Source organism: Prunus avium, chromosome 2, assembly GCF_965620075.1.
Source record: "Prunus avium chromosome 2, drPruAviu1.hap1.1, whole genome shotgun sequence".
NCBI lineage: Eukaryota > Viridiplantae > Streptophyta > Magnoliopsida > Rosales > Rosaceae > Prunus > Prunus avium.
The window spans coordinates 43952122-43977806 of NC_142285.1; the positions used below are offsets into that span (position 1 = coordinate 43952122).

General features: G+C 38.0%; 6 protein-coding genes across 10 annotated transcripts; 4 read left to right on the plus strand and 2 right to left on the minus strand.

Annotated features, from left to right (window-relative positions):
• The first annotated feature begins 844 nt into the window (after positions 1-844).
• Positions 845-10516, plus strand: LOC110749573 (cullin-associated and neddylation dissociated). 2 transcript variants are annotated; one of them, XM_088248752.1, is made up of 30 exons: positions 852-1004; positions 1139-1281; positions 1468-1577; positions 1695-1864; positions 2334-2544; positions 3267-3432; positions 3848-3977; positions 4189-4303; positions 4446-4603; positions 4695-4818; positions 5014-5064; positions 5141-5223; positions 5412-5496; positions 5571-5672; positions 5787-5885; positions 6045-6155; positions 6229-6312; positions 6398-6538; positions 6702-6794; positions 6926-7047; positions 7161-7320; positions 7405-7644; positions 7917-8165; positions 8255-8431; positions 8530-8676; positions 8831-8947; positions 9149-9317; positions 9421-9498; positions 9590-9728; positions 9996-10516. In XM_088248752.1, the coding sequence occupies exons 3-30, from the start codon at positions 1542-1544 to the stop codon at positions 10090-10092; spliced, it is 3654 nt and encodes a 1217-aa protein (XP_088104878.1). In that variant the 5' UTR covers positions 852-1004; positions 1139-1281; positions 1468-1541; the 3' UTR covers positions 10093-10516. The 2 variants fall into 2 exon arrangements, with proteins under 2 accessions (XP_021805383.1, XP_088104878.1); XM_021949691.2 differs by lacking the exon at positions 1139-1281 and having other exon boundaries at positions 845-1004.
• A 1379-nt stretch (positions 10517-11895) lies between these two features.
• On the plus strand, positions 11896-13912 carry LOC110749627 (uncharacterized). The gene is made up of 7 exons (XM_088247837.1): positions 11896-12036; positions 12127-12327; positions 12417-12578; positions 12743-13121; positions 13234-13344; positions 13441-13542; positions 13656-13912. Exons 1-7 carry the CDS (start codon positions 11962-11964, stop codon positions 13820-13822), a joined length of 1197 nt encoding a protein of 398 aa, XP_088103963.1. The 5' UTR covers positions 11896-11961; the 3' UTR covers positions 13823-13912.
• An 81-nt stretch (positions 13913-13993) lies between these two features.
• LOC110749607 (replicase polyprotein 1ab protein) lies at positions 13994-15996 on the minus strand. Of its 3 annotated transcripts, none has more exons than XM_021949750.2 (5): positions 15477-15996; positions 15309-15362; positions 15094-15219; positions 14680-14893; positions 13994-14425 (listed from the first exon to the last, which is right to left on the minus strand). In XM_021949750.2, exons 1-4 carry the CDS (start codon positions 15840-15842, stop codon positions 14714-14716), a joined length of 726 nt encoding a protein of 241 aa, XP_021805442.1. In that variant the 5' UTR covers positions 15843-15996; the 3' UTR covers positions 13994-14425; positions 14680-14713. The 3 variants fall into 3 exon arrangements, with proteins under 3 accessions (XP_021805442.1, XP_021805441.1, XP_021805440.1); XM_021949749.2 differs by having other exon boundaries at positions 13994-14445; XM_021949748.2 differs by having other exon boundaries at positions 13994-14893; positions 15477-15995.
• A 120-nt stretch (positions 15997-16116) lies between these two features.
• Positions 16117-18816, plus strand: SWC2 (DNA binding protein SWC2). Its single transcript, XM_021949747.2, has 11 exons — positions 16117-16323; positions 16402-16471; positions 16572-16643; positions 16730-16776; positions 16856-17108; positions 17245-17320; positions 17446-17565; positions 17702-17770; positions 17874-17916; positions 18252-18317; positions 18478-18816. The coding sequence occupies exons 1-11, from the start codon at positions 16256-16258 to the stop codon at positions 18665-18667; spliced, it is 1074 nt and encodes a 357-aa protein (XP_021805439.1). The 5' UTR covers positions 16117-16255; the 3' UTR covers positions 18668-18816.
• Positions 18817-19582: 766 nt separating this feature from the next.
• Positions 19583-22568, plus strand: LOC110749675 (protein AGENET DOMAIN (AGD)-CONTAINING P1-like). Its single transcript, XM_021949829.2, has 3 exons — positions 19583-20174; positions 21358-21804; positions 22252-22568. Exons 1-3 carry the CDS (start codon positions 19716-19718, stop codon positions 22264-22266), a joined length of 921 nt encoding a protein of 306 aa, XP_021805521.1. The 5' UTR covers positions 19583-19715; the 3' UTR covers positions 22267-22568.
• Positions 22569-23001: 433 nt separating this feature from the next.
• Positions 23002-24863, minus strand: LOC110749616 (large ribosomal subunit protein eL13x). Of its 2 annotated transcripts, none has more exons than XM_021949760.2 (5): positions 24712-24863; positions 24137-24259; positions 23911-24044; positions 23488-23646; positions 23002-23394 (listed from the first exon to the last, which is right to left on the minus strand). In XM_021949760.2, the coding sequence occupies exons 2-5, from the start codon at positions 24243-24245 to the stop codon at positions 23173-23175; spliced, it is 624 nt and encodes a 207-aa protein (XP_021805452.1). In that variant the 5' UTR covers positions 24246-24259; positions 24712-24863; the 3' UTR covers positions 23002-23172. The 2 variants fall into 2 exon arrangements, with proteins under 2 accessions (XP_021805452.1, XP_021805454.1); XM_021949762.2 differs by having other exon boundaries at positions 24137-24252; positions 24712-24861.
• Positions 24864-25685: the final 822 nt, after the last annotated feature.

Consider the following 25685-nt stretch of genomic DNA (forward strand, 5'->3'; position numbering starts at 1 on the left):
ATACAGAGCAATTGAAATGATTTATTGGAATCTCTGATCAAATTAAAGTAAAGGAAATCTGGATAAGTATTAGTACGTATGTGGATTTATAAGATGGTGACATAAAAATTTGTATTATTTTCTCATGTAGTAATATTCAGTGTCACTTAATTACAAGCATATATATTCTTACGGAATATTGATATTTTTGAGTGTTTGTTGTATCGTCCAAATTGTAATATAAATAAAAAAAATGTTTATCTTTGCTGTAAGAAGTTATTTTGAGACCACCGCTCCTTTTTTCTCCTTTTCGGTTTCGTTTGTTTTTTTCTGAAAGCACATCTTCCAATTTCACAATGGACCAAGGCCAGCACATCAAACAAACAATAATGGGCTCAACTACTTTATCGCAATTTGGATGAGTCACCAAAAAGAGAAATACACAACTTCTCAACCCTTAAACTCAATTGCTAATTTCTTACCTTATACTCAACTTAGTCCACCTTCCTTCATATTTCAAGTTATACTAAAACTTGAAAGAGATATACACGTGTCAAGTTACACTTGTATGTCTTTCAAATAATATGTCTCGTCGTTGTATTTAACATAATTACACGTCACTATTTTTAATGAAATTGGATGGTAAGTAATGACACTTATTTTGTGAGAATGATATTTGATCATCTTTAAAGAAAGATATGAAAATCAGGATTCAGGATTTTGGGAAATGTCATGACCAATTTGAAGAAGAAAAAAATGAAAAAGAAACCCACAAAATGTAAAGAAATAGAAAGAAAGAAAAAGAAAAATGTTTAGTTGGGCGCGTGGTTTGGGGTGGAGGGATGATATTGCGGATCTTGGGATACAAGTCCAGTGCTTTGATTGTCCACGTATATAAAAGGGCGTTCCTTCCTAACACTCTCTCCACCATGCCCTACGCTAAATGAACTCCGAACCAAACCAACCTCCCACTGTGACTCACTGAGACCTCGTCGCCGGTAGTTGCCGGTCGTCGCAAACCGCCGGTTAGCTTCTCTCTCTTCTTCTACTTTTCTTTTCACCGATTCAACTTTTTTTCATCTTCCCCCTTTTGCCCATCCGCTCTCTATTTAATTTATTCTTCTCGTTTTTTCCTTCTTTCACCATTTATTTTTGATAGACTATTTGGGAGGCTTTCTGCCGAATGCGTCTGATGGTGTATCTCAATACATTGAAGTTTGCCATACATTGTTACCCGATACAATCTATATATACTTTATAGCTTTGCTTATCGCTAGCTTTAAGTTTGACAATGTCGCTAGGGTTAGTTTTCCGATTTTGTGTAATTGGTGTTTTTCGTAGTTATAAACTTGTTGCTATTATTGATTAGGCCGCTGGGGTTTCTTTTTCGTGTTGGGTTATTTTTCTTTTATGTACATGTAGTATGTGTACTGGGTTTCATAATCTCTGATTATCTAATACTTGAATTTTCTTTTTATTTCTTGTCAGATTTTGATATAGGCGAGCATCAATTTTTTTCTTCAGTTCGCTGCACACAGTACCCTTCATATAGTATCGCCAAGATGGCGAACCTAGCAATGACCGGTATACTGGAAAAGGTGTGATCCTCTTAGGTGTTTTCTGGCTAAAGGAAGATGAATGTGTGTTTACTGGTTGCGTCTTTCAGCTGTGCTGCATGTGTGATACGTTTTGACTTGTTCGAGTTTGTTTTTCAGATGACCGGCAAAGATAAGGATTTCAGATATATGGCAACATCTGATTTGTTGAGTGAATTAAACAAAGAAAATTTTAAAGCTGATGGTGATCTAGAGATAAAGTTGTCAAATATTATAATTCAGCAACTTGATGATGTTGCGGGTGATGTATCTGGATTGGCTGTGAAATGGTATGGAATATGTATCTGGTTTAATTCTATTCAGCATTCATTATTGTGGTTGTAGTTGTACAAATATTCTGGCCAGTGTTCTGGGCGATTGCTATGTAACTCTTGGTGAATTGTAATGAACAAGCATACAAACTCATAATGCTTTGGTACTTCTTTGCATGTAAAGTAACCTTGTATAAGTTTCTATAGACATATTGACGCAGATTGTAGGTAAATTAGTAGAATGTTATGGAAGTCTCCCAGCAAATTTCAGGCATGGGCGATTTCAAGTACCATGTCCCTGAAATTTGAAGTGGTTTACAAATCAAAAGTAGGCATGACATGCTGTCGATGCCTTATGTTCTCTCGGTGTATCAATGATAAAATGAGTGGGAAAAGAGAAAAAGTTATGTGATACAGATGCTATAGTATCAAATTGATACAACTTTTAGTTTGATTATTTATTTGTTGTTTTTATGTCATACCACAGTCTTGCTCCATTAGTTAAGAAGGTCAGCGAGCAACGAGTTGTGGAGATGACAAATAAACTTTGTGAGAAATTGCTAAAGGAGAAGGATCAGCATCGTGACATTGCAAGCATAGCTTTGAAGACTATTATTGCTGAAATTTCTACTCAATCTCTTGCACAGTCTATTCTTCTGTCTATTTTGCCACAGTTGATTAATGGAATTACTGGCCCAGTGAGTTAGTAACTCTTATCTTTTGTCACTTTATTATAGACTTTTTTTCCTTTTTCAGTCAAGACTCCCTTTATCATTTAATAAGATATGTTGGATGCTACTAACTTGGAGATGAAGCACCTAACAAGATTGATGATTAGCATATGTAGTCTAGAAAATTATATCTATGATGACCTTAGAGATGTTTCTAATTTGTAAATTATCACACTTTGGAAAGTACTAAGGCTGTATAAACATTGAAAAGGCTTTAGAAATTACAAATTTACGAGCACAAAGAACTGATGTGCATAAGTTGGTTTTGTTTTTGTTCCATGTGGACATTTGTGCTTTCTCTTTTTGTATTTGTTTCAATTTTGTTTGATGCTTAAACCAACTTGATTTAGAAGGAAAACTGGTTTATAGGCCATGTTTATAAAGGACTGGAACACCAGAATTAAAATTAGTGAAAATGAGTTATTCATGTCCCTTGGTTGAATGGATCAGTGACTCTCTCCTTCTCCATTGATTCTTGAGTTTTAGAATCAAATCAAGGGCTTATTAACTAGTGATTAAATTCAATGAAAAAACTGGAGATTAGTCAGAATCAATTTATACTATCTTTCATTTCCTCTGCTATCATCTGTTTCTCCATCTAATTCATTCATTTATTCCATTGCATTGCTATTTCTAGATGCCAACTTTTGGTTTTTCTTGCTAATCTGTTGTGCTCTAATTTATCCCAGGGAATGAGCCAAGAGATAAAATGTGAAAGTCTTGATATCTTATGTGATGTTCTTCATAAGTTTGGCAATCTAATGGCAACCGACCATGAGCTGCTATTAGGTGCTCTCTTGTCTCAGTTGAGTTCCACTCAAGCCGGTGTCAGGAAGAAAACTGTGTCATGCATTGGTAAGATTCACTGGATTCCTTGCAGTCACTTATGCTTACCTCAAACATGTATTAGTTTTTTCGAAGATCTGAAGGCCGTTTGGATTGACTGTTGCCACTCACATTTAGTCTTTTTTTTTTTTAATAACAATTTTGGGTTTTTGTTTACCATTCAGAACTAAGGGTTCTGGTTTGGGTTCTTAGTGGTGTACTTATTTCTGAATTCTAATAGTTTCTGAGGCTTGTGACTAACCAAATTTTATGAAGAAATAGGCATAAATTACCATGTACGTAGAAACCTCTTTGATTTGGCTCTAGCATACTACTATTGTTCATACTTGTGGAAATTGGTATTGAGAAATTAGATGTAGATTTTCCTTGTTTTGTTTCATAAATTGAATGGTAGATTGAACTTGACAAATTGTTTTGCCTTTAGCTTCTCTTGCTTCGAGCTTGTCAGATGATTTGTTAGCAAAGGCAACAGTTGAAGTTGTTCAGAACTTGAGAAATAAAAGCTCAAAATCAGAAATGACTCGTACAAATATTCAGATGATTGGTGCTTTAAGGTGAGCTTTATGGTATGCATTCTTGTGCTGATTTGCTTGACTTTCAAGTGGGGGCATACATGGGCAAAAAAGACTGGAACGCATGACTTCACTGTCAACGTAGTTTCCCACGGATTACAAGTATCTGACTTTAGTCTTAGATACCGTGTAATGTGCTTATGGTCTACAGTTAACTTACTTTTGGTAACTAGTTTGATATTATGGTGTGCAGTCGTGCTGTTGGATATCGTTTTGGACCCCATCTTTCTGACACGGTCCCAGTGCTAATTAATTACTGCACAAGTGCATCAGAGAATGATGAGGAGCTTCGTGAATACAGCTTGCAGGTACTGTATGTATGTTTTTCTTTGTTGTGTTGGTATTTTTCATAAGATTTCCTGGATTATGTGAAAGGTATGTTATGTCTAAACCAATTTTTTTTATACATATATATTGGTTTTGTTCATATATGCTTTATTTTGACTGCAGGCATTAGAAAGTTTTCTGCTTAGGTGCCCCAGGGATATTTCTTCCTATTGTGATGAAATTCTTCATCTTAATTTGGAATATCTAAGTTATGACCCGAACTTCACTGATAACATGGAGGAGGATACTGATGATGAAACTCACGAGGAGGAAGAAGATGAGTATGTTTTCAATCTGTTTGAGGTTATGTTTGATTCAGAGTCACATGTGCACTATATGATTTCTAAACATTCTGGCTTTATTATGTTGTAGTGAGAGTGCGACTGAATATACGGATGATGAAGATGTAAGCTGGAAAGTCCGAAGAGCAGCAGCTAAATGCTTAGCAGCATTAATCGTTTCCCGTCCTGAGATGCTTTCAAAGCTGTATGAGGAGGTATCTTTGCAATTTCTCTTGAAATTTCTCATTATGTTTTTGTGTGCTCTCGTGTTTTTGATATATTTGTAACATTATGATTTTCCATTTTACTTGGTATGGACCTCTCGTCGACTTGAAATTTGATGTTTAATTTCCTTCAATTCTCAGATAGTCCTTCAATGAAATCATTAAACACTTTCTGCTTTTCCGCAGGCTTGTCCAAAATTAATTGACAGGTTTAAAGAGAGGGAGGAAAATGTCAAGGTAAACCAGAATGAATGTCAGTGGATCTTCTCATTAAGATTCACAGGATTAATTATCTGATATTATTTTGTTGCAGATGGATGTTTTCAATACATTCATTGAACTGTTGCAGCAGACTGGAAATGTTACAAAAGGACAGATTGAGATAAATGAACAGAGGTAACTTAGTTGTAAACTTGTAATGTTATCTGAGTGTCAAAGTACATGCAGTTTGTTTTCTCTTTTGCCTCTAGCATTTGCCCGGTTAAGTGTGGTTTTTTAAATCTTAGATTCTTAACTAGGGAATTGAATTTGTCCTAGTTCTGAGTTATTAGATGCCTTTGCTAAATTATTGGCATGTTTTGCAGTCCAAGATGGTTATTGAAGCAAGAAGTGCCAAAGATTGTCAGATCTATAAATAGGCAGCTACGTGAGAAATCTATCAAGACAAAGGTAGGATTTTTTAAGTATCTTTTGGATTGTCCGTTGTGGGAATGTTATGAACTATAACATTTATCTATTTTCAGGTTGGCACGTTTTCTGTTTTGAAAGAGCTTGTGGTGGTCTTGCCAGATTGCCTGGCTGATCACATTGGTTCACTCATTCCAGGAATTGAAAAGGCATTAAGTGTAAGTAAAATTGTCTCAAATTGGAAGTGTATTTTGAACTAATATAATTTTTTTTTCTGATGCCAACATTTGTTCCCTTTCCTTTTTTTGGGGATTCCTTGTAATTTTTTCTAGGATAAGTCTTCTACCTCCAATTTGAAGATTGAAGCTCTTATATTTGCACGATTGGTGCTGGCTTCTCATTCTCCTTCTGTTTTCCATCCTTATATTGAGGTAAGTGCAGTAACTCGTACGAATATGGTATGTTATGAATATGGTGATATGATATCGAGAAATAGACCACAAGTTTCTTATTTTTTTTTAAAAGTGAAGTAGACCACAAGTTGCATTCGGTGTGGGGACGTTATAAAATATAAACTCATATTCTTGCAGGCTCTTTCTAGTCCTGTTTTATCTGCTGTGGGAGAGCGTTATTACAAAGTCACAGCTGAGGCATTAAGGGTGTGTGGGGAACTTGTCCGTGTCGTTCGCCCGAATATTGAGGTAAATTAGTTGGCACTCTTAGTCTTGTGTCCAATTAAACCATTCTCTACTTATATGATTTGGTTCCATGTAGGGGGATGGTTTTGATTTCAAACCTTATGTTCATCCAATATATAATGCCATAATGTCACGCTTGACAAACCAAGATCAAGATCAGGTCAGTAAAATTTAAGAAATTTTACTTTATATGTACTTCTTAATTGTTTTTGTCTGTATTGTGGCTCATGCCTATTCTTATGCAGGAGGTAAAGGAATGTGCTATATCTTGCATGGGTCTAGTTGTGTCAACATTTGGTGATAACCTTGATGTTGAACTACCTGTATGCCTTCCTGTATTGGTCGATCGGATGGGAAATGAAATCACTCGACTTACTGCTGTGAAGGTAATTCTTTTGCTCACTTTTGTGACTGGCTGTGACTGTTCGTTTGCGATCTGTATGCTGATGTCTATTTTTTGGCCTTTCTTTTCTGAAGATATACATTTGGGACTCCGTATTATTATGTACATGTGTTAAGTTTCTAAGACCTTAAGTGTTTTGCATCCAGGCATTTGCTGTCATTGCTGCTTCTCCACTGAAAATAGATCTATCATGTGTGTTGGAGCAAGTGATTGCAGAGTTGACTGCATTCTTAAGGAAGGTATGGAAATTTACTTAATTTGTTGTTGAATTCATAATCTTTTTTACAAAATGTTTTATGAGATTTTTTCTTAGAATCACTCAAAGACCTATGAAATTAATCCTAATATTCTTTGCCTTTGTGGAAATCAGGCTAATCGGCCTCTAAGACAGGCAACATTGGGGACCCTGAATTCCCTCATTGTTGCTTATGGAGATAAAATTGGCTCATCTGCTTATGAAGTTATTATTGTAGAACTTGCCACACTGATAAGGTTTCTCTTGCTACTTCCACCAATTTTATTTTGTTCTTTTCAAATTTTTGTGTGATTGGTGGCTGGGTGGTTTAGTTTCTGAACCCTAGTGTCTATCTAATACCCATTTCCAGTGATTCGGACTTGCATATGACGGCCCTCGCCCTGGAACTCTGCTGCACCTTGATGGCAGACAGGTCAAGCCCGGTTGTTGGTTTGGCTGTTAGAAACAAAGTTCTTCCACAAGCACTAACGTTAATTAAGAGCTCATTGCTGCAGGGGCAAGCCCTTTTGGTAATTTTACCTATCTAACTGGTGTTTTGTCTTGATCTAGAAACTTTGCGCATGTTTGAGAACATTCTTTGTTGGATGTTGCAGGCTTTGCAAAACTTTTTTGCTTCATTGGTGTATTCTGCAAACACAAGTTTCGATACCTTACTAGACTCTCTGCTATCAAGTGCTAAACCATCTCCCCAGTCAGGTGGGGTTGCAAAACAAGCTTTGTATTCAATAGCTCAATGTGTGGCTGTTCTTTGCCTTGCTGCTGGTGATCAGCAATGTTCATCTACCGTGAACATGCTAACTGAAATTCTCAAAGATGACAGCAGTACAAATTCAGTAAGTCCCCCTCCCAAAAGAAAACAACTCAGTTAGGGTTATCTTCACAGATGACAGTGTTTTGGTTTTTGTAAGCAAATAGGGATAGACTAATTAACTTTTCACGATTTATTATTATTTGGTAATCTTAAAAAATGAAGGCAATTTGGTGGTAGGCAAACTCTCATTATAAATTTGGGGTAGATTGATTGAATCTAGTTGATTTATTGTTTTTTTATTATTATATAACTTTTATTTGAGCCCAGTATAATTGCTTTCTTCATATGATATAGGCTAAGCAGCACCTTGCATTGCTGTGTCTCGGGGAGATTGGAAGGAGGAAAGATCTAAGCTCCCATGACCATATAGAGAATATTGTCATTGAGTCCTTTCAATCTCCTTTTGAAGAGATCAAATCTGCAGCCTCCTACGCTCTTGGCAATATTGCTGTTGGTAACCTGCTCAAGTATTTGCCTTTTATTTTGGACCAGATTGACAATCAACAGAAAAAACAGTATCTCTTGCTTCATTCTCTGAAGGAGGTGCATTCTTCTGAACTTTAAGAGCCTGATTTTGTTTCCTGAAATGTTTTATTCTGTTGGGTTTAAGTTTATTTTCAACCATTTTTCAGGTCATAGTAAGGCAGTCTGTAGATAAAGCAGAGTTTCAGGATTCGAGTGTTGAGAAGATACTTAATTTACTTTTTAATCACTGTGAAAGTGAGGAAGAGGGTGTTCGCAATGTAGTAGCTGAGTGTCTGGGTAAAATTGCACTTATTGAACCCGCAAAACTTGTTCCTGCACTTAAGGTATCTGGTCAGATGACCCTGTGCCTTCTCCATAAGATTATGAGTAAAGAGTATTTGTTGGGTTGCATATCTATGTTTCTAATCCTAATTCCCTGTAGGTGCGAACAACCAGCCCAGCTGCTTTCACAAGAGCTACTGTTGTCATTGCAGTTAAATATTCAGTAGTTGAGAGGCCAGAGAAGATAGATGAGATTTTATATCCTGAAATCTCATCATTCCTGATGCTTATTAAGGATGATGACCGGGTAAGTCTCAGATTTCTAGTGCTTGATAAACTAAGTGTTTGGGTTTATGCCATCTTTTTGTTTTTTCCCCTCTTGATTGTTTCTCTTTTCAGTATTGTTTTATGTTCTAGGTTGGTTGACTGTGTGGTGACTGATTTGCTATGACTCCATGCAGCATGTTAGGCGTGCGGCTGTGTTGGCTTTAAGTACATTTGCCCACAATAAGCCAAACCTGATTAAGGGGCTTCTTCCTGAGCTGTTGCCACTTCTTTATGACCAAACTGTCATCAAGGTTGGTTGAGTGTTTTGAAGTTTATCTCTTTGTTATGCAGTTGATGTTATGATATAGAGTGCCTTTACAGAAGATAGGACATTCATGGTATTAATACTGCTGTGCTCTATGTTTTACGCAACACCACCTTCTATCATTCGTTAATTTGTTTCCTGTGTTAGTCTTGAGTTATCTTATTTAACGTGAAAATTCTGGATGCAGAAAGAATTGATCAGGACAGTTGATCTTGGTCCTTTTAAGCACATTGTGGATGATGGGCTTGAGTTAAGGAAGGCTGCATTTGAATGTGTGGACACATTGCTGGACAGTTGTCTTGATCAAGTGAACCCTTCATCTTTTATTGTTCCTTATCTTAGATCTGGTTTGGACGGTGAGTTTAGTTTTGGTTTATGCAAATTTGAAGATGTATGGTTAACATGTGGTGCTTGTTAAATTTATTACCTTCCTAACTGAATTGGATTTTTCTTTTCCAGATCATTATGATGTTAAGATGCCTTGCCATCTTATCCTCTCAAAGCTTGCGGACAAGTGTCCATCTGCCGTTCTGGCTGGTCAGTTAATTTACTGATTCCCTCCCCCCCCCCCCCTAATGTTCAGATCTTCTGCAGTTTATTAAGTAATGTAAAATTTTCTGTCCTTCAGTGCTGGACTCATTGGTGGATCCTCTCCAAAAAACTATTAACTTTAAGCCAAAGCAAGATGCTGTCAAGCAAGAAGTAGATCGCAATGAAGATATGATTCGCAGCGCTCTTAGAGCAATTGCATCCTTGCATCGTATAAGGTTTCACCCTTTGCCTTTTATCTATGTCCTGATGTAGGTTCTGCATGAAATTCTTGTGTGCATTTGTTCGTCCTCTATAGACTGGAGTGATTAAGTAAATCAGAAATAACTGTGGTCCTTGGCTAGGTGGTAAAGAGGTTGGATTGAATTAGGTCTTTGGATTAATCAGACCTCCTTTCTCCAGTATTTTGCTTTCCTTTGCGTGCATGTGTTTGTTTTGACATTGATGAATCTTCTACTGCTTTGTTATATTTGTTTATCCTGCAGTGGTGGAGATTGCAGCCTTAAGTTCAAGAACCTTATGAATGAAATCTCAAAATCTCCAACACTCTCGGACAAGTATTATTCCATCCGAAATGAATGATGGACTTGTTGGAACTCGCCTGTCTTGCTGTCATGTCAAGGTCCTACGCAGCAAACGAGAAAGATTGTATCATTATTTTGATGTGTGCAGGCTAAGCTTTTCTGCGGTAGATTACAAGATAGAAAGGTTGTAGCCCCCATCCATAAATACGTGTTGTAAGGTGGGATAGGAAGTTGAAAAATGTGAAGTTTATAATTCAAAGCTGCATGCTGCATGAACACATGTTCTTATCGTGGGAATACCAGTTATGGTGTCTTTCTTGTATAGGTTCAGGTCATTGCGTCGTTTTTGCCTTTGCAACCAACCATCATTTGGTTTGGTTACATGATGATGTCACGACCAGCAAACAAGTTTACTACTACAGAAACACATGTATTGCTGAACAGAACAGATATAGGGTGTGGAATCAACGAGATTTTTGTCATTGAATGTTTTATTTTTGAATTTATGTCTCATTAAGTCATCCATTATATACGTACAGTTGACGTGACGAAGCTAATTTTTCAATTTGTATATCTTTTCTTTTCTTTTCTTTTCTTTTCTTTAATCAGGTTGTACATTTGGCCTTGGTATGCAATTTTTGCAGGCTTGAGTGAAAATTCTTTCCCCAATGGGAGAGATCCTGTTTGCAATTTGACTTCCAGTGAAAACATATCACATTAAAACCGTAATTTGAAATTTCTAAAAATTAAACGTACATTTGAACCTTGAAACAATACGTGCAAACTGGTTTGCATTTTGGATTAGCGCTCCATTAATATGATATTAGCAGTGGTAGAAGTAGTAGGCTGAAGGACCACATTGTTAAGTGCATCAAAATTGTAGATTAATGATGGGGATATGGCATAAGGGGCGGAGCGCATGGATCCCTATATATCTATTGCATGTGCAGCTGCCTTAATCTTTGCATCATTGCATGTAGTATTAGAACGATTGGGCAAAACTAAATTGGCACGAGAGAGAAATGAACAAAGAAGACACAATTGGTCATCTTTCTTGGCTCCCACGTGATCCCAAGGACCCCCATTAACCTAAAATAGGATGATGATGCCTATTTTTACCAATAATTAAACTTCGCTCCCTCTTTAGTCTAGTCTAGAGATAAGTAACTATGCCTTATTGACATATCCCGAGAATAGGCATTGCAATTGGGATGTGAATGTCGTTATTTTAACCATTAACCATTATTTTCCCCCATCTTTAAGTGTTGCTTAAGCTTTCCGAGGCGTTGTTTATACAATCCAACGCAAAATTAAGATATCAATTCGATTCGACAATACAAAAAAGACGAAAGAGAAGAGTACTTATAATAAAAGTTGTCTCATGCGCACAAGAACCGCATATAATATGAGTATGCAAAGAGATGGAATCTCACAACCTATCAAGAGAATATTATTTTTGGAAATACCCCAGTTCCTAGTTATAAACAGATTGCACAAATCCAGGAGCTTTATTACTTATAGTAATAACTTAAGCTTATTTGGGCAAGTTTCTCAGTTGCCACCTTCCTCAAGTAGTAAAAAAAAAGTAAACTGGCGTTCTCATTAGCTTTCCTATTGAAGTAACTCTTCCTTCTTTTGTGTTATTCTGAGCAGTAAGTAACTCTTCCTTCTTTTGTATTACAGAGAGAAGAGAAGCCACCTTTACTGTGACTTTGTGTTATGTTCATCTTCTTCTTCTCTGACCTTTTTGTTTCACATTCGGATTCCTCTTCTTTGTTTTGTAGAATAAAAATCTACTAATGCAATGCAAGAGATAAACATAAACCCCATGCATATAAATCATCAAATGTTGGTCGAAAATGGCTTGCTTATATCTATATATATAATTTTCTTGTACAGGTAGCATTGATTAAAGACTTGAGTTCTCATGGAGGAACTACCAGGGACAGTTAGGCCAGGCAGATCAGTCTCCTTTAAAACCCAGCACCAATCAACTAACACAGTGAGTCTAAAGCCAGCATATAGACTTTTATCTTGACAAGTTTAAATAACAAACAAGAGAAATTGACTTCCCAATTATACTGTTGATTAGAATGGAAAGCTGGAGTCTTGGCACAGAACAGAGCAATGCTTACAGAGAAAACAAAAAACGTTGTCATCTTCTTCTTCTTCTTCTTCTTCTTCTTTCTGCAGCTCTTCGGAGATTCCACAGAGCCCCGTCCATGCCATGGAGTTTTTATGTCGCTCATGGAGCCCATCAGCCTATAACTTTCAGCAGATGTTTACATCAAGTGTGAGAGAGTCTTCAAATTCTTGGCACTTTGCATGTATCATGTATATCTTGTCTTCAAGTTCATATAAATATGACGTTAATTTTTACAGGACTTGTTTGGTTCACATGACAACTGGACCTCAGGGAAACAGGAAGACAAGTTCAATTCAGGGGAACCAGAAGAGAAACTGGAGATACAAGTCATAGATGAGTTGTCATCCCAAACTAGTACTAGAAGCCCTATGATCAGTAGGGTGGATGACACGATATGGGTAATTAGCTCTCTCTCTCTCTCTCTCTCTCTCTCTCTCTCTTTCTCTCATGTGCACTTCAAAATGACCCGTCTAATTAGGAAATATTTGTATATATATATATATATATATATATATATATATATATATATATATATATATATCTCTCTCTCTCTCTCTCTCAGATGAACTCCAAGCACACAAAGGGATGGTTAGGAGGCAAATCCTTAATAAGCATATTCGGACTGCAGAGAGTGAAGAAGAAAGATGATATTCGACTTCACACAGCTAGAGTTCATGCAGCCCTTTCTGTCACACGCTTGGCTGCAGCTATTGCCAGCGTTGCTTCCAACTCCAAGAACAGCAGCATAGAATCAGCGGAAGACGTCGACCACATTATAGGTGACATCGTTGCTTCTGCCGCAGCTCTGGTTACCACGGTATGTGCTGAAGCCGCAGAGTCATTGGGTGCACAGAAAACTCATGTTTCTTCTGCCATCAACTCCGGCTTGGCTATCCAAACAACTGACGACATGATCACACTTACAGCTGCTGCTGCAACATGTAATGTTTTGATCAATGTTTCCTTCACCATAATCTTCGGATGAGCCCTCCTCTTCTTCTTTTTTTCTCCCATAAATGACACACGTTAACTAACTCGATGATAAGTTGCCAGGTTTAAGAGGAGTTGCAGCGCTCAAAGCAAGAGCTATGGGCAATGCCTACTTTCCAAGAAGCCAAAATTTGCTTAAAGTAAAAGCCGAGCTATCAGTTGTCACTCCTTCTGGTAAAAGAAAATGCAAGGACAGATTTTTTCAATTTAACACCTTTGCTTTTGCTGTTATATGAAAAAATAAAGAGAGATTCTTGTTTGTGCAAGCAGGAAGCAGAACATACGGGTGGGCCTGCATATATTCAAAGCATAGTCAGCTCATGCTTAGCCTCCAAAAGAAGCATCTGGGATTCTTAGCCACAAGAAAGGAATGTAAGATCAAAGGCTTCTGATTTTGTTTTCCTTTTTCTTTTCCCTGAACTACGCTTTTATTTATTTATTTCTTTATTTATTAGAATTGTGAAGTAAAACTTAATGCTTTGCAGACAAGATTTTGCACGTGATGGAGGGAACCCAGGAAGCTCAGGGTCAGGGCAAACTTTCAATCAGCCTAAGGAGCAACAATGGAAATATCAAGCTCTTGTTTAAAGATGAAACTCAGTCTTTAGTTTGGACGTCAAGCATCTCTAATCTCTTACAGATGCATAATTGATGTTATGTAAACCTAACCTATACAGGCTTATAGCTTTTAATATTCAAACTCGTCAATGTATAATGCTGGTGTTTGTTATATACATCAATTTCATGTGCATAATGCTGGTGTTTATTTTTTGCTCGATTTCATGTGCATTGGTCTTATAGATCAATCATCACACGAGATAACTTCTTCTCGACAAAAATGATACCAAGCTCAAAATGGCAATAAACAACAATACACTGCAACAAAAGGCAGATTCTTGGAGTATACAAACAGAGATACGAGATTCTCTTCTAAAAACATGACTTCAAAATACACAAGTATAAGATTTCATGAGCTTTTCTGCACTGGATATCTGCATTTGTGTTTGACCGGTTTCTTTTCGTTGCTCGATACTGACAGAGTAACAACATTGACATAGCTAAATCCATGCTACACAACCTTTGCTACCCTTGGCCAAAAGGAAAAGAGTACCTTGCTGCCCAATAATACAGAAAATTGAAGTAATAAGAGCACAGTAATTTTAATTTTCTTTCTCAAGACATACCAATTTTCTCGCTTAAAGCTGCCACATGGAGCACCAAAACTTTTGCTGATCACTCATACTAACTTGATTCACTGCAGACCATAAGAACTGCCTATCAATATAAAGATTTTTTCTGTCATCAGCAAAAAGGCCTTGTATTTTGTTTCTCAACCTTCCTATAGTAGAGCAAAAGATATACAATTGGCATGATTGAACAATTCTTACTTCCAAAATACAGGAGGCATAATTTACAACAAGATGAAAACCAAGAACAAGACTTTATATCAGCTGAAATGAAAAGTAAAAACTCTTGCGTTTTCTCTATGTATGTAATCTAAAAGTCTACCAGGCGTGATCTTCCACACAACTTGGGTATCTCCTCATTTCTCTTCAAACTCAACATCAATAATCTCCGGCTCTGATTTCGACGAAGACGGGCCTCTACCATCTCTTGAAAAGAAGTCCCCTTTTGGCTGCCACACAGTGTTTCCGCAGCTTGCACAACGAATTACTTGGTTCTTATAACCAACAAATTGCCTCTTACAAGCTGGACAAGCCCCCTGTCCAAATTTGGTGCAACGAACACAATTAGTCCTATGAAGAAATTGGTTACATTACAAAGTAAAACTTGCCATAAAACTCACTCAGCTTAGTTGCAGGCTTGCAACTAATATAATTATGAAAAATGATGAGCCATACCCAGTAACACTAACACAAACATTAACATATTCAACTTGTAGCAGCAGGAAGCTAGCAATACCTTAATAACAAGGTTATTGGCAACTGCTCCAATGACCAGAGGAGCAGCAAACGGCAGTACCCATGTAGCGAATATCAATAACCGAAAAAGCCATCCGGATAATGCAAACCACAGGAAGAAGATTGTCTTCAAAATCATTCAAAACATAAAAAGAAGTTGAATTAGTTGAACATAAACTGAAGACCATCACACAATTGTAGCAAATGTTAACTTACCGCAAAACTTCTCCCCAGTGGGGTTTCCAGGAAATCATTAAGCTGCTTCCTGTACTGCACAAATTGCAAACACCAACCAAACATGAAGGAATTCAGTAAACACAACGACACGTCGGATGCATATGCATATGCATATTAGACCAAAATAGTAAAAGCGAGAGAACAAACCCTAGGCCAATTTCTGCTAAAATCCATGCTAAAGGCGCGCCAGCGCGTCCCAATCTCGAGGTCTCTGTCAATTTCACGGGCGCGTGCAGCGGCGGACCGAGCGATAGTGTCGAAGCGGCGGGAAAGGGCATAGCGGCGGTCCAAGCGCTCCGCCGTCTTCTTGGCCTCGAATAGGAACCGCTCGAATCCGTCGTTGGCGCTCCGCCACGCGTCCCTCGCGAAGCTTCCGATGTCGCTTCGCCCGAAGGCCCGGATGTTCGACACCTGGCGGGGCCCCATTGGGATTGTGCCTCTGCTGTTGTTGGGCCTTCTCGCCCTCCATGGAAGTGGTGCTACTGCTTGAGGGCACCGAAGAGTAGTGGCCATTCTGAGATGATAGATTGCGTTTGAGGAAAGATAGAAAGAGCCTCTCGAAGAACTTCTACTTCAACTGCACTGCGAGCTTCGTCTTTGTACGGTTTGGCTGAGCCAGCTCCAAGCCTACAACGTCGATCAATTTCCTTCTTCTGAAATTCACTCAAATACAACACGACACTCTACTCTATCTGGAAAATCTATAATAACGACATGCCGTTTGTTTATAATAAGCCACAAATAGAACGACATATCGTTTTTATTTATCTCTTTCTCTTCCCCTATGAATTACTAATTAGGCTGTGGGGTGAGGGTTTACCAGTGAGGTGAGATTGAAACTTTGGCGGGGGTGCTAGGGCATATTTCAGCTGATCCAAATCAAATCGATTTTTCAATTTCGTCCTTGTAATTTCTCTTGGGTTGCCATGGAGACCCCCAAAAATGACCCGCCTTTGATTCTTGATCGTACCTCTCGCGCCACCAGAGGGAAGAGGTAACTAAAGTTCAATAACTGGGTTAATGAATTCGATTGATTTGAGGTTTAAGCATTTTTTCGTTTTACGATTTTCAGAATGACCAAATTACTTGATGAGGAAATCGAAGAGGACGAGATGTTCTGGAATCAGGAGGCTCTTAAAGAGGTGTGTTTTACTGTAACATCTTCTTTCGTGCATGAACAAAAAAAAGTCTGAATTTAGTCAAATATTTATAGTTACCTTTATGAATTTTATATTCTGGTAGGATGAAGAGGATGGTAACTATGAAGCAGAGCCTGAGGTTGCTGACGAGTTTGATAGTGACTTCGACGAAGATGTGAGTTTTTTTTCTTGGATTGTTCACTTCAAATGTTAGTTTCCTACCAGTTCTATCTTGCTTAGACTTGCTTAAATTGTTGGTAGGAGCCAGACCCGGACGAAGGAGAAGATAACAACGAGGCAGAGGAAAGGTTGAGTTTTGCTTACCCAAATGACATTTATATTTCTTTTACTCAGAATTTAGTTAAATTCAATGAATTATAATTACAGAGTTCAGACAAAGAAGCGGTTGATATTTCCGGGAAAGCAATCAAGCAAGAAGAAGAAGAAGAAGAAAGTGCTAACGGAATTAGAGAAAGAATCTAAGGTTGAAAATGAGAAATCTTCCCAACCTGAACAGCATCACGATGCTCCTGAGGAAGGAGAAGGAGAGAGAATCGTGAGAAAATCTTCAAGAACTTCAGTGATTATCAGGCAAGCCGAGAGGGATGCAATACGTGCGGCTTTGCAAGCAACCATGAAGGTCAGTTTTCAATAGCATTTGATGTTGAATGTACTCCAAATTCTGATTAAAGACCACTGTTATTTGTTTGTGAGATCATTGCGTTGATTAACATATCATACTATTTTTAATGAATATAAATTTTCTTTTACATTAGCCGATAAAGAGAAAAAAGGAAGGCGAAGAGAAGAGGATGACCCAAGAAGAGATGCTTTTAGAAGCAGCTCAAACAGGTTTGTACTTTAAGCCTCAATATTCGTAATTAGTATGTGATTTGAATTGCTGGGTACTTATTTATATTTACTTGAAATTGAAGCTAGTTGTATCTAAACTTGAATTGTTACCTGCAAAACTTCAGAAATTATGAACTTGAGGAATTTGGAGCGTGTTCTAGCAAGGGAGGAAGAAGTTAAGAAAAGAGCAATTGTGCACAAAGCTGTCTATACTGGCCCGCAAGTACGATATTTCTCAAAAGATGGTAAGCTTTCAGCTTTACAATATTCTGATCTTTTCATTTTCATTTTTGAAAAATATATATTGTTAGCATACACAAATTTGATCATTGTGGCAATATCATTCTCTGATAAAGAAATTTCAAAACTACATTTCTTTAGGTTGCTCATATCTGGAATTCAGTAGAGGATTATCATTTCAGTCTGAAATCTCTACCACGACTGCTCCCTGTAAGTGATAGTTTAGATGAATGTGTTGCTCAGGGATTTATTATTTATGTTTTATTTTTCATAACAATGGTTTTTATGTATTTTTATTTCTTTTTATTTCCAGACCCTGAGAAAGCTGTTTGTGCAGTTACTGGTTTACCTGCCAAGTAAGTGCTTATATGTGTGTGTGTGTGTGTGTGTGTGTGTGAGAGAGAGAGAGAGAGAGAGAGAGAGAGAGAGAGAGAGAGAGAGAGAGATTGAAAAGATTGATTGTTAGTTGTTAGTCTGTCACGGCTATTGTCCACCTCTTAAACAATGCACTAATGAGCGTGCTGTTTGATGAATGAATGTGTGGTGCCAGGTAAATGATGATAAATGTTAGAGCAGTTCTGAGTGGCCATGGAGAGTGAGGATTGATGGTGTTGGAAACATACAATTTATTTAGGTTAAGCTGGCCATCTTGTATAATACGTCCGCTTAATGAATTCATTTGATGTTGCAGGTACCGTGATCCAAAGACAGGGCTACCTTATGCAACAAAAGAAGCTTTTAAAATTATTCGCCAGCGGTATGGTTTTCCATGTACCAGAGTTCATTGTGTGACACTAAAAGGCTTTTACTCTTTACAAGGCGATAGTTTCTGTCTTGTGATTTTAATATCCTGCTCTTCAGTTATATTTGACATCCAATTTAGATTCGTTTACAATTTTGTTGTTGTTGATTTCCAGGTTTCTACTTGAAAGTGGTCGGGTCAGGAAAGAGATGGACCTGGGAGATTTGCACGATTCACTTTCTGGGAAAGGGTTTTTGGCAAGGCGGAAGAGATCAGTGTCGTCAAATAAAATTGATGTGTCGTATTCACGTTACTTTGCACGTTTCCGCAGAATTCCAGCTCTTGAAAGTGAATCTTCTGATTAACTTCCATGGTAATCTGAAGAGTTGGTGTTGCTCAATGTTTCATGGTACTCCAAAGGTTTTGTTTGCTGCGTGCTTTTTAAAAAAAGGAAGAAATGTTATGTACTTTTTGGGCGGAGGCCTAATTATTAAGATACAAACAAGGATCTTATTTGTCATCTTCACGAGGAAAGACGATAAAAGCTCTAGGAAGAAGAAGGCTTGCAGACTAGCATTATCCAGTTGTGTGTAAGTATTTCAATTGTAGTCAATTGCAAGAAACTTGTTGACTTATCTTAAATTGAGATATATGATTGAATTTGTATGCATTTAGTTTGGCAGTAGTGTTCCGTGCTGCCATGGTGCAATCCAAGACTCGATCATGCTTGCAGGGAACGCCAATGTCCAACCAAAGCACTGTGTTATATAATGAAGAGCGTATGACTTGCAACAGGAGGAAAGCCTGGGTCCTAGCATATCCAAGACATTATTATTATGTAATTCAAGTAATTGTTAGATGTCACGTTGATCATTGAAAGCTCTTGTCTGAGTGTATTTTGTTTCCGACATATGCCGCGCAACAGAGAATTTTGTCCAGTTTTGGCCTTCTATTAATCTGGTCATTTCAATTTTCTGAGAGGGAAGAAGTTGGTTTTTATATCATTTTATGAATTAATTTTTCTGAGCGGGATAAGCTGATCATAAACATTTTCTGGCCAAAAACAAAAAGATATTCACTTTTCGGGTCACATTTCTTCAATCAGTGTGTAGTCTATATTATAGTGCCTTAATCCAAAATCATAAAACCATAACAAGTATTGAAAGAAAAAAAACAAAATTATTTTATAACTGGAATTAGAAGCTACGTGTAAATGAAGAAAAGACCCGCTTTTGGTTTGATGGACCCACCCTCCCCAACGCTTCATCTTCCACCTGTATCTATCTGCTACTTTACTGTACTTGATGCGAACGAACCCCTTGAGTTGAGAAGAAAAATAAGAGAAAAGCCCTAAAGCGAAGGCGGTGCCCTGATATATAGAGAGAGAGAGAGAGAGAGAGAGAGAGAGCTTCAATGGTTGGCTCCAATTTTAAGATTGGCGACGAGGTGGAGGTGACTAGTCCAATCCACAATATGCGTGGCACGCTGTTCCCGGCAAAAATCATCGGCAAGTCGAGAGATAAAACCAAGTTGAAAGTTGAATATAACAAAGTGAAGGCCAAGATTGATGGCAAGTTCAGCAGGAGGAAGAGGCACCAGCAGCGCAATGAGGTGGAGGAAGAGGTGGACGTGGCGCTCATAAGGCCCTTGCCGCCCCAAGAAAATAAGTACTGCTGCTTCAAGTTAGGCGACGTCGTTGATGCCTTGTTCTGTGGCGGGTGGTGGGAGGGAGTCATCACTGATGTTATGAAGGACTCGACGTTTGGGGTTTATTTTCGGTTTGCCAAGGAGAAGTTTGAGTTTGAGTCGGAGGAGCTCAGGCTTCACCGGGAGTGGGTCAAGGGCTCTTGGCTTCCACCTCTTCAGCAAGGCGTAAGTAATGAATCGCCTTTTTCTTGATTGCCTTTGTTATTTTTATTTTTTTCTTGGTGTGCCATTAATCAATTCAAGGGATAATATTAATTTTGGGATTTTCTGTGATGATTTGCCCTCTATGATTGTTTTGTTACCGGATAGGAGATATAAGAAGCATTTGGTTTTTGTTTTGGTTTAAAGCCTGAAGAATGAATAACTTTTGTTATTACGTGCTTTTCCCATTATCTATTTCGTAATATGGGTATGTATTTTCCTAGTATGAAAATTTAGGGGTGTTCTGTTCTGTTCTGTTCTGCTTTAAAATAATATATGCGCATATTGTAAAGAGCCTTTTCTTTTCCTTTCTACTTTTTTTCTTCCATTTGGCTTGAGCTGGGATTCTGAGGACCAGTGATCAGCTGACCTTTGAACTAGTTTCATGGGACTATAGTCAGGGGATAAGGAGAAAAACCAATGTTATTGTTATTGAATTGTGGAAAACTTGATCTTAGTCGAGAATGATCGACAGAGAAAGAGGTAGCATATTCATGACAGACTTCCTGAAAACCATGTTTAGTGCCAAATACCCCGTTAGCTGCTTTGCTGTTCTTTGGGAGAGTATACGAACCTTGTATTTCCTCCCATTTTGCTTGATCTGTTGGCCAGTCTCCTCCTTCCTTGACAGATAGCTTATGTTGGATTAGAAGATTGGATTGCTTGATTCTGAGAATGTATGAAAGATTTAAGACCGGTCTTTTGCCCTCTTGCTGTTGAGAAAGAGTGGTAGATTTCTACTTTTTCCTTTGATTATTCATGTTTAAAAAATAAAATAAAAAAGAAGTCTGAATCATATGAGTTTAAAGGTTGAACAGGTCGATTTCATAAACCTTGTCAGATGCAACCAAGTGAAAAGAAAATGTTTGTTGGCCTTCTCTTTTGATTAAGGAAGTTATATCAATGGTTAGACAATTATTACATGTTGTGAATTATCTCCAAATGAGTTTAAAGGTTGAATGGTCAATTTCAAAAACCTTGTAAGATGCAACCAAATGTTTCTGATGTCTTGTTTAATAGTTGAACATGTACAGTGTATTTGATATGATCATTTACTTTTTTCATTATCTAGTTTTATCTCCTATTTTGTGGATTTCCTCTATCTTATTTTAACTGAAATGCAAATTCCTCAAAACTTGGACTGCAGGATGTCTCAAATACCAAGGAACCAAAGCCTCGGATGAAAGAGGACTTTGTACAAGGAACACAAGTTGAGATTTGCACTGATGAAGATGGATTTCAAGGTGCTTGGTTTGCTGCAAATATTGTCAAAGTAATGGGTAAGGACAAATTTCTCATTCGATATATGAGCATAAAAACAAATGATGGTAAAGAGTTCTTGACAGAAGAGGTCGATGCACAGCACATAAGGCCTTGTCCACCTGAAACTGTTGTGGTTGAAAGTTTTAGTCTGAACGAAGAGGTTGATGCTTTCTATAATGATGGATGGTGGGAAGGTGAGATCCGCAAGGTCCTTCGTGGGCCAAGGTACAGAGTTTACTTCAAAGGTACAAAAGATGAATTGCTGTTTGAGCACTCTGATTTGAGACCACGCCAAGATTGGATAGATAGAACATGGATTATGGCTTCTCAGGTATAACTTCCGAAAACTTTCCTTACAATCTGTTAGTCAAGATGTTCAGTTGAATATGTTAGATCACGAACGAATTTAGGTTAAAATAAGAAAAGAAGAATCTGCCTAGAAGTTTCTTATATACTTGTGGCCAAAGTGCGCAAACACCCGGAATCTAAACATGTCAAATTTAGGTAACACTCAGCTGCATTTTTACAGCTATCCCGTGGTTGAAGTTAACCAAACCCTTAGTAATTCATGACAGTATGTCTTGTGGACTACTGATGTATCAGGAACTAGGGAGTTATTTGATGTTGAACTCTGAACTAAATTATGCTTGATATGTTCTTCCTTTCCAAGTTTCAGTAAGGTATCTGGCAATGATAACTATTGTATATGGGGGGGAACTAATTTCTTAAGTTATTTAACATCCTGAAACCGGCTTGCTAACAACAAATTTTTTGTCAGGCATTGAAGCATTGAGTGCAGAACAAAAGCGAGATACTAACTACTGAGCATTTGCAGCATTATTTGCACATTGTCAATCTGGAAGTTTCATTGCTGAAAGCATTTGGTTAGGACGTGTTCTCCATCCTCTCCATCTTAAGCGTAAAACTGATGGTTCTTGGTGTGTTTGGTATTAGATTTGGAAGTCCTATGAAGAAGAAACCTTGAAACAACCATTTTTTTTTTCTTTTGTAGTTTTTGAAAGAGAAACATTAAACTTAGTCGTAAGTGTTGCTGTTCCATCTTTGTAATTAAATGGGGTTTTGAGTTTGCGGACAGATTATGTGATTTGGGATTGCACCGTTTGATCATTGATGATGTGAATGAACAATTGAAGCGGACTTGGATCCAAATACTTGAAGGAAACGAAACCACTGCGTATAGCAACCTAAACGTCCTGCCTGATGTACTTTCACGTCTCATTTTATGGTAACTGCATCTAACTGGGAGCGGTTATAGACAAACGCAGCCTTGGGGACGACTCTTTTGGTTAACAGTCTTGTCCCAACTTCGTAACGGAAACAACTAAAGGCATCAGGCAATTCTGAAAAGCGAAATTGAGATGACAAACTCTGGATACTCCATCAACCAACGCGAGCATAGCATTAAAGTACCTTCCTTTTACGTAAGTCATGCGGTCAATGCAAATGCTTTAGCCTTACAATTGAAACCAAGTGACATAAGATAAACCAAATTACAAAACCATCCGCATTAATCAAATAAGAAGCTTTAATAACCATAAAATCTTTAACTTCCACGAACTTAAGTGACATTACAAACTCTAAAATTGTCATGTCCAGTAAACAGATCAAAACCTAAAATGAAACACCTTAAAAAACAAAACCAAATTTTAACGGCTCATTCAAAGGGTCCAGGCTCTCTCTACTTCTTCTCTTCCTTCTCAGCCTCTGCTGCCTTCTTAAGCCTGGCACCTACATGACGTTGGTTCATCCTTTCAACACGGAGTTTGTCATATGCCTTGAATGATTTCAAATCATCAGTAACCTTCACAAGCTCAACAGAAGGCTTCTCCCGTGCAATTGGCAGGTAGGAACCTTGGAGCTGTGTGGCATTAGCAAGTTCCTCTGGGGCAGAATCACCAGCCTGTAGCCAAAAAAAGAATACACATCAGATGAGATATCATGCAGACAGCAAATAAACATTCTTACACTAATCCAATCAACCATTTAACATCACCTTGAATTTTCCAGCACGTCTTGGGAAGACAACTAATTTGGCCTTGTATGTCTTCAGTCGCTGCACATTAGCTTGAAGACCCTCAAGAGAACGATTCTTCCTACGATGATCAACTGCAATCCCAATGGTTGGTGCAAGTTTCTTTGGTATCCCAGCAGACTGGTAAAACATCATACAAAAAAGCGAGAAACAAGGTTACTTATTTATTTTTATAACACAGCAGCCTGTAATGAACTTCAAGAAACTCCTAAAATACAAGCTGGACAAAATCTACAGTACATTTTTCATAAATTCAAAGTGGAAAACACAGAGCAAGCCAATGAGCAAAAGTTCAATGGTCCTTGGATCAAATATATCAGCAATCAATAAGAAATAGCAGAAACGCCAAAGGTCATAGCATTGTGGTAAAATCAATAAACTCACCTTCAACTCTTCCAAAGTAAAGCCCCTACCAGCCCTAATTTTCATGTTATACTTCAAAGTCTGTCCATGGACAATTGGACGGAGAGGTCCAGCAGTAGGGCGAGGGAAGATTTTGACAGCCTTCTTTTGGCGAGCTGATGACATTTCAGAAATACTCAAGTCAACTTATAAATTACATGTAAAACAACGAAACACGAGAGGTGATAGAAAAAACACTGTTACCCACCAGTTCTTCTCCTGGTCTTCCTGGCAGGTTGGTTAAACCAGGTCTTGACATAGTTCTGCCAATGTTTCCTGAAGTGGGAGCTAGGGATAACGTTGTTGTGCTTCACCATGGCTTACCTGTAAACTAGTCACATAAGTCGGAATTAACTTCAATGTGCACAAGTCATACAACGAACAAAAAATGCAATATAGATTCTTCTGAGAGCGCTAAGAACAAATAAATACCCAAAAAAGCAGATTCATAAAAGTTATAATAAAATAGACGCATCGTCTATATTCTGCCACAGTGCAGAAAATGCAAGACATATCCAAACAGATATAAAGAAAAAAGCTGCACCTTCTAAGAAATAATAAACGCTACAGATCTAAGCACTAGCTAATTCAAACATCTATTTCTACGCTTGAGAACCCAAAAAACACATTAAACAAAAGCTTGCTTAAAACTCAGAAGCTCGGTTATGGCCATCATTTTTTGTCTTTCATGGAACGAAAGAAGCAATTGACATGAGACGCCGAGTAGTCATAAATCTTCTATAGAAACAAACAGGGGGAAAGAATAGTGAGGGAAAACCAAACCTGAAATCGCCGCCGAGGAAAATGCAGATGAATCCTCCTCTTTCTCTCTCTCTCTCGCGGCTGCAAGAATGACTGTGTGTGCTAGGGTTTCTTGGGTTTTATAATGGCTGATAGAAAACCCGAGTCTCTTTTCGTATTGGGTCTGCAGTCTTGGGCCCTGCCCTTTCCCTCAGTTTCGATCTTAAAAATCAATTGGCCAAGCTTAGGCCCATTAAGGCCCAGCCCAACACAGGAAGATGGCCCAAAATTTTATTTACGTTTTCGTTTTACTAGCAAATTATATAAGAAATTACTTGAAGAATATGCACAACAAGGTTGGGTATAACTTACGTTTTCTTCTTCTTTAAGATCTTCTTCATAATGATTTTGTGTATGTGCTGGATTAAAGTGGAATGTGCGTTCTTGTTGTTGGGAGACTTGGTTCCCTCTAGTTATTGTTATTTATATGGTGTAATTTCCTTGCTACCTTTGTTTCTGCTGGTGGTTGTATTAGCTTTGTCTTTCAGTGAAGTTTCAATTATATACTAACCAAAAAGAAAACAGATTTTGCAGAAAAGGGTGATGATATTCTTGTGGAGTGTGGAGCCTTGAAAAAAGAAGAAGAACATGTTACCTGTGTTCTGGGAAAGCAATTGATTTCTCATCCCCAAGCCTCATTTCCATTCCCATGAACCAAACAGAGCCTAAACGTATTGTCCTCATATACACACATTGTCAAGATGCCATAAAAGTTCGAACTTGAAACTACTAATATGTAAATCAATGCAATTTTCCATTGAGCTAAATTCCGTTGGCACCTTTCCATTCCATGTCGAATGGTACCATTGGCACGTCTAGACACTTGGGTTTGACTTGGGAAGCTTTCAAATGGGCTTGTGATTGGGCCAGCACACTTGGGTTTGAGTTTGGCCTGCAAAGTGGGCTCGCCTGATTGGGTCAGCCTCCAGTGTCAGTCATCTTATTCTAATTCTGAA